The following is an 8,002-nucleotide window of genomic DNA, read 5'->3' as shown; positions in this document are numbered from 1 at the left end:
CTGTCCTCTGAGAGCCTACTTCTTGACTTGTGGCCCTTAAGGGCATTAAAATTTGTAATACCATACACACACACACACAAAAAAAAAAGGCTTGTGCACTCTGATAGGCTTTAAGATTTCATAGGTTTTGTCTAAATGCACCATGGAAAACTCTAATGGATCTATTTATCTATATTTTAACATGTGGATGAGATGCTACTCTATACTGGATAGACATTATGCTGTAGAGAGTGACAGCAACAGGGAAGTGCAACATGAACAGCACCATCAGTTTACAAAAATATTGGTGACATAAAAAAAATATTTATAGTAAGAGCCACTCCCTCAGTTTAACAACTTGAAAATGAATTCTTGCTCTAGAAACACTCTTGATTTTCAAGGTTTTTTTAAAAAACTTTCTTTCAAAATGAGTGTTTTCTCAGGGGAGACTGCATTTGTGGAGTTCCAAGTTAATTTAAATTTTAATGTTTTCAGAACAGGATCACAGGATAATTCAGGCTGTAAAAGATCTCAGGAGATCCCTGGGTGAACCTCCTGGTCAAGGAGGGTCAGCTCTGAGGACAAGCCGGGTTGTTCAGAGCTTTATTCAGTCAGGTATTGAAAACTTTTGGGGGTGGAAAAACTGAACAATAAATGTTTATTCAAATATGGGCATTTGGCTGAATATGCTTAAAACTCAAACCAGTACAAGCTTCTTCATTTCCAACCCACACCTCTGCTGCATTCAAACCTACCAAGCCACAAAATATGTAAGAGGTGAAATCCACCATAGAAAATCATCAAAGGCTAAATTCAAACCCCACTGTAATCAATGAAGTGATGCCCTTAGTGTTTGTCTCAGAGAAATGTCTCAGTAAGTGGCATTGATGAAAGAACTGTCTGGTGGGACCAGGACAGGTTGGGAACACATGGCTCTTGTCAAGGATGGAGGAAGGCTGAGAGCTGAATTCAGGTTAAGGAGAAAAACCACAAAGTGGGTCTGTGTCCCAGGAGAGGCTTCTGTACTGGGAAATTTTCTGAAGGAAAACTCTGTCATAAATATTAACACTGGGAGAGTGGAGCAGCGCCTGTGTCCTGTCTCCACATTGTATTCATTAACAAAAGGCCTGATTAATCCCTTTCTTTTCAGGAAGTCAAGAGCTTCTTCACTGAAAAAAATCCTGTAAAAATTGCCTAAGATGTGAATCAGGCTGAAAATCACTGGCATAATTCTTCCTTAGAGCTTCTGCACTTCAGTTATAACTGGGGAAAACAGTATGGAAGTTAGACAGAAAAAATCTAAACCAATACTCCAAATACAGATATTTACAAGCAGGCACAATACATTCAATTTTTCCATCTTTTCACTTAAGTTTCCTCATTAACTGTGATGATAAAAAAGAGCTTATGCAAGGATGAGTGATATTTTCCTACAGATTTTCAAAGAAAAGTGATCATTCAAAGAAGCCCTTTTCTAGAAATTAATACTTTGGACGTCCTGAATATGTTGTCTGTTTGTTTGTTTGTATTAAATCACAGAATTCACAAGATCAAACTTAGGTACATTTTTCAGGTTTTAAATGTTAGTTCCATTTTTCAATGGGAGCCTGAAAACAAAACAAAACATATTTCAATTACAATAGCTAAGAACTTCTTGTCCTAACAAACAATTAAATACTGTTGTGGGATTTCATTCAACCTTGCTCCTCACCAAGGTATTTCAGGCCAAGTATCAAGATAACTTGAAGTTTTAAGTTGCATTATAAATAAAGCCTGACTCTGGGGGAACCTATTTAGATGTTATCAAGAAATATAAAGAATTCAGCAGCATATTAGTGGGCACTGCAAAAGTATGTGGGAAATCTGAGCAGCTGCAATTGTATTCTGGTTGTTTAAAAGGGTTATTTTGACATGGCTGTTGTATCGTGCATCCAGCATACAATCTTCTTGTCAATGACATCAGGGCAATCAAAATGTGCAAAAAATGGATCTTGCATATATAGCATATTTGTAGCCACAGACTTTCTACCTGTCAATATAGTTCAAAGGCAGTGAGTGAGGAAAGTTCAGTAGATGCAGCATCAGTTCTGGGTCTCATAGGATGCATAGGAGGGTCTCACAGGTTTTATTTAGTGTCATGTATCATGCAACACATCTGGGCAATAGGACACTTGCTTTGGCCATCCCAGCCTTCTCAATGACAAAGCAGCAGCAGCAGCAAGCAGTGGCTTTACACTGTCAAATGTATTTGTCTAGCTGGCATTGCCCCTTCATCTCACTGATAATTTGGTGCTTACTCAATTTCTCTTTTCTTCAGAGTGGTCATCACCTTGTATCTTTCAACATGAACAGCTTTCTTCTCCTTTTTCACCCAAACCACAATGAGATTCAGACAAAGTGTTGTACAAATATCAAACCTGCATGTGCTTTTGTGTGCATGTGTCTGTCCAAACAGTTCTTAAAAATGCTAGCTGGCATGTTTTGTTACTTCAGTTTTCAAGATACTCCTTCAGCAGCAAAATCATCTAAATTGGTGAGGGTGACAATGCTAGTATTTTGGGTTGGGCTCACATCCTTTCCTAAGTGAACTTGAGTTTCGCCAGCATCTTGTTGGTAAGAGTAGGAGGCTGGTTCAGTGTCGGGCTGAGTATCCACAGACTCAGAGTATCTGTAGTCCTGCAGGCCATCTTCAGGTAGTTCAGCTGGTTCTGGTGCAGCAGGCACTGACCAGGCAGGTTCAGAGAGTTGAGAAGGTGATTTCAGCACAGCTACCGATGAGGCTGGTAAAGGCAGCACTCTAGGGTAGGAGGCATAGGGAGAATTCTTCATTTCTGAAGAGGTGGACTGGTGTAAGTTCTGTTCCAAGGGAGGGACTGAGACTTGAACATATTTGCCTGTTTCTGGGTCATAAAATGTCTTTACATTAACTTCGGCGGGTAAATCAACCACGTAGTACTGACCGGAGTCAGGGTCCTGGAGGAGCTTCCGCTGCGTTGAAGAGGGTGAAGAGCTTGCTGCTGGTGCAAGTCTAGATTTCCCAGGAGTGGTTTCTGTGGGAGTAAAAGTTGAGTGAAGGGAAGGATGAAGGGGAGAATATACTAAAGGTGAAGCAGATACTGCTGTCTCTCCAGAATGAATAGGCTTTCTCCCTACAGTATCTGCATGTTCAGTCTGATGGTTTTTCTGCTGCTCTTGCACCTTTTTCCTCTTGTTTGCAAGCTTTTTAGCCCGACGCAGAGCCTTTTCTGTTTTTGGTGGCACAGTGGGTGGCTTGCCTGCTGGTCTCCCACCAAGTCCCCTGGGCTCCAGTCTCCCATTTTCCCCTGCAACGTCCAAAAGTGGATTCCTCTGTGCCGAATTGATTATCTCTTCTGCAGGCATATAAGCTTGCCTCTCTAGTGCCATGTTCAACCAGGCAGGATTTGTAACATCCTCTGTTTCTCTAAGGCCAGGAATAGTTGGTTTATCCGACAATGAACCGGCAGTAAGAGAGTGCATTGTGTTTCCTGACCTGGGGCTTCTAACAGCAGGGCATGAAAGATTGTCTAAGGAAGGTGCACCTTCTGTATGCAGGATATCCTCTAAAGTGTCATTGGATACAGAAGAACATGTCTGGTCCTCTAATATGGAGCCAGTCACAGGGGAAATTGCCTGCCTAGTGATTATTTTCTTTGCACAAGAGCCCCCTTTGCGGTTAGATAAATGATGATTCTTAAAGTAATTTGTCTTTCTTTCTGCAGGATAGCTGGGGTTGTTTTGTGCTTGGTCATTTTCCAGACCTATAATTGGCTGTGCTAAGCTCTGTCTTGCTTTTGTAGGCTTCTTTTCACTTCTACACACACTTTCCTCATCCATTTTCCCAAATTTATTTAACAACACACAAATCTTTTCATCTTCTTCCGTCAGTTTTCCAAATGAAAAGCTCTCTGTATTTTCCAGAAGACTGGGATCCAGTGTTACTGAAGTAGATCCAGACTCACTGGCTTCTTTTTCTCTGTCAGTTGCTCCATCTCTCACGTTCTGCTGCCCTCTGTGTCTTGATGCCCACCAGCCAACCTCCTGGGCCTGCAACATGTTTTGGTGACGCTTGTTGTAAACTGCTGGGGACATAAACCTACGTTCCATTTCCTTATAGCTGCTGCTCACTGTATCATCCAGGGAGAAGGACCGGAGTAGGGGCAGCTTGACAGCCCTTATCACCTGAGGCGACCTGAATGTGTTATCTTTAATCATAAACAGACTGGGTTTGGTTGAGCTTGAAGATGATGGTGTTTGTGGTTCCTCAGACCTGGAGATGGAGATGTCTCTTATACTGTCAGATGCAGAATTTGTGCTGTTGGCCTCTTCCCGTTTCTCTCTCCCTGGCTTCTCTTTCATCAAGCTCCTCTGTTCATTCCCAGTAACGCTTCCCTCCCTCTTCTCCGCTGCACCAGTGCCAGGGCTGATACAAGCACAATATTGCAGTTTGTCTTCCCCAACCTCTTTCCCTCTCTCCTTGTGTCTTTTCTTACTTCCTGAACCCGTTTCACTGTCAGTCCTCTGGCTTTCTGGGAGGCACATCTGCTCCATCAGGGGCACTGGCAGAAATGGCTCTTCCTGAAGCGGCTGCTCCACTGTGGAGACAAAGGATTGCTCTGAGGAACTAGTGCTTCTTTTGCCTTGAGCTTCATGGCCAATGTTGGTTTGGGTGCCACTGTAAGGCTCATCTTCTTCTGGTGAGAGTTGGTTTAGGAGTGTTTTGAAGGCAAAATTTTCATTCTGAATAGCAGCTTGTCTTTCATTTTCCTCACCTTGAACATTGTGATTTTGCATGGGCTGCCCAACTTTTGTATCTACATTGTCTCTATTGAATGGTCTCTGTGCTGTATACTGCTGATGTTTTCCTAAGTCAAGTTCATTTGATTCATGTCTGAATGAGGGGAAATTTTCATTATCCCCTGTGTTTTTAACCAGATCTTGGAGTTTTGAATTGTCTTGCTTCATGATGTCTCCAGTTTGGTAAAATGGAAGGTCTTCTGTCATCTGGGGTGAACTCAAGGTCAGATAATTGCCTGTGAAGTGTCCAGTTAAATCGGTTTTATTGTCATTTTCATGAACACTGCTAGGCAATACGTAAGCTATATCACTCAATTCATCTTTCTCTGTAATATTTTTCTCACTTTTGTCAGGCAAAGTTGAGAATGAGGCGTCCATTTTTGTACTCTCCTGCATATTTTCCCTGGTTTTATTTTTCTCCTCCAAGGCCCTTAACAAGGGAGAAGGGGTATAAATGCTTTTAACACGCTTGCGCACATCCTTCAAGTTAAATAACAGACTCGATGCTGTCAATCTGCAACTATCCCAGGACCTGTAATCGTCTAAGGTGCTCTCCTCGTGGTCTCTTGAGGCCGTGCTCTCTGTGGGAGGAGGTGTCAGTGGGATCAGCTCCCTTTCAGCAGTGTCCACCTCCTGTTTCGGTGGTATGACAGGGGTCAGGAGCTCGCTGATGTTGAAAGAGGGACTGATGGATCCAGGGGAGTTTGCCTGTTTAGCCAGAGGAGTCACACACAAACCAGGGTCAGCCCCAGTCGCCTTTTCAGACAATGAGGTTCTGTGGCTGTCTGTGACCTTCTCCTTTGCAGCCTGTCTCTTCCCTGCTGCCCTTTCTGTAGCCCTCTGTCTCCTCCAGGGTGGGCAGGCATTGCCCAGCTGGGGGCTGTGGGATTCCTCCTCAGCTAAGGTGGCCTGGGGTTTTGGTGGAGGAGGACTGGGTGTCTCAAACCTGGTTGAGGGTGAAGCCATGCTATAGGACACAGACTGGGGTGACACAGAGGCTTGGGACAAGGCAGTGGGGGAAAGTCGAGCTGGCACTGGGGGTGGTGGCACCGGAGGGGCTTCGGGGCTAGGGGGTGTTGGGGGACGGCCGGGCTGGGAGGGGGGTGGGAGAGGAGGAGCTGGTGGGGCAGGGGGTGGCCGAGGGGGACCCTGGGGTACATGGTTCCTAGGGGGAGGTGTGGGAGGGAAAACAACTGGAAATTTGGTTTCTGAAGGGAGGGAACCCTGAGGTACGACTCGGAGAGAGAAAGAAGCTTCTTGTAGAGTTGGCTTCCTCTGAAAGTCTTTCTCTTTCTTAGCAACAGTGGTCGTGGCAGGTGACAATTTATGTTCACCTCTGTGTGATCCTTTAACAAATGGTGATTCTTCCTGGTATGAAAGACCTTCCTTTTCCATTTTCATGTCAACAAATTCCTCTTTTTCTGTCATTTTTTTATGATGAACATTATATGATTCAAAAGCACTATTCTCACTGTGAAGAAAACTACCCTTTTTTGCTGGCTCACTAACTTTCAAGTTTCTGTTTTTTAAAGCCTTCTTAGAAGAATGGGAAAAATTTGACTTGGCTACTTTTGACATCTCAATCAGCACAGGATAATAACCATCAGAGTCCCCATAACTCAGGTCTATTTTATTAGGTCTTCTCTGTGGCTCATGTTTGCCACTGAGGCAGTGGCTACCTTGACTAGCCTCAGAAAATTCAGAAAGTTCCTTGTGGATGCTTAATGTGTCTGTATCGTCCCAGGAAGCAGTGTCATTGCCCTGATTTATTTTGTATTTTTGAAAGCTATTCTTAATGGGCTGCTTATTTGTTATCAGAGAACTTCCTGACCCTTGGTCTGCAGTCTTATCAAATGTCTTAATCAGTGAGGACACTTTTGAAACATGCTTATTGTTCCTTGAACCAGGGACTGGCAAGCTCAATTTCCTTTCCATGGCAAAGGTGCTGTTTTTAGCAACCCTCTTCTCCTCCGAAGCACACTTAGGTAACTGCTGGAATGTAGAAGCCCATATTGTATGTTCGTTGTTTCTTGCTGATAGCTTGTCACAGACATTGCTTTTCTTGATGTCATGGTTAAACGTCCCTGAGTGAATTTTAGCAGACAACTGGAGGGCAAAGTCAGGTGAAATGGAAAGTTCTGGTTCATTGTAAGGGTCTTCGAGTTCTGCTACACACAAACTTTTGAAAGCCCGAGCTGTGAGGCTGCTCACTTCCCTGTCTGTGTCATCCAGGAGACTCCCAATACTTGAGGAATCACTGTGTCCTTCTGAATGTTTCTTATTTCCCTGCATTGTTCATGAGAGTCATGGGTGAAGTATCCAAAGGATTAATTTCAGATGTTGAATAGGCAGGTGACTTTGTGAGGCAGATCCAGCTGTTTGTAATTCACAAGCACAAAGCCCCTCTTCCAGATGGTGCTGCTGCACGTTGACTCATCTTACAGAATAGCTGAAGGAAACTTTCTTCTCTGCAAAGCCAAAAATTACAAATTACCATTTTTCTATATTAACTCTATTAGACTGAGAGCATTTTCCAGCTATATCAGTCACTGACAAATTTTGTGATGCTAGCAACACAATGAACAACATGAAAATCACTGTTCTTTTGATCAATTCAAGTAGCTCATGGTAGATAGTTTAATTTCTAGAAACAGCCATTTAAAAAAGTGTTTTCACCTCATATTTTTACTTGAGCTCTTAAACAAGGACATAATAAACAAATTTCAAGTACTTCCCTTTCCATACCTCCAACCATAAACACTCCCAAGTGCTGTGCATCAGTTTAGAAAAGGAGGTTAGCCATTTTTGGCCAAGAAGAATTAGCAACAAAAGTTTCTTAAAAAAAGATGACACTGAGAACGTCATTGCACACCAAGTCCGAAATGACAGAAAAGTAGATAAAACTTAACTCTCACAGCTTTGTAATGAGAATTGCCAGAACACAGCCCGTGTTTGAGAAAAGAGAGTGGCACTACAGGTAAAAAGGATAACTGTGCATGTTCCAGACAAACAGTGCTGGGGTACCCATACCCAATTTAGGCACCCATAGCAGGCTCCAGGTGGGTTGTGTTGGTCTGCTGGACTGAAGAGGCTGCTAACATCAGCTTAGCCAGCAGAAGGCAGGAGTGCCCCGGGGACTGTAGCAGACCCACTACAGGAGCACAGGGAACTTTGACTTCAGCTCCAGCCCTGCTGAGAGCTAAAGGTA

The 8,002-nt window shown here is 43.4% G+C and overlaps 1 protein-coding gene across 1 annotated transcript; it reads right to left on the bottom strand.

Moving 5' to 3' along the window:
* Positions 1-501: 501 nt before the first annotated feature.
* C6H10orf71 (chromosome 6 C10orf71 homolog) lies at positions 502-7,243 on the bottom strand. Its single transcript, XM_030240877.2, has one exon. The coding sequence runs from the start codon at positions 7,084-7,086 to the stop codon at positions 2,476-2,478; it is 4,611 nt and encodes a 1,536-aa protein (XP_030096737.2). The 5' UTR covers positions 7,087-7,243; the 3' UTR covers positions 502-2,475.
* Positions 7,244-8,002: the final 759 nt, after the last annotated feature.

Source organism: Serinus canaria, chromosome 6 (genome assembly GCF_022539315.1).
Source record: "Serinus canaria isolate serCan28SL12 chromosome 6, serCan2020, whole genome shotgun sequence".
NCBI classification, from domain to species: Eukaryota; Metazoa; Chordata; class Aves; order Passeriformes; family Fringillidae; genus Serinus; species Serinus canaria.
Note: the sequence above shows the minus strand (reverse complement) of the source record. Positions and strands in the feature narration are given on the sequence as shown.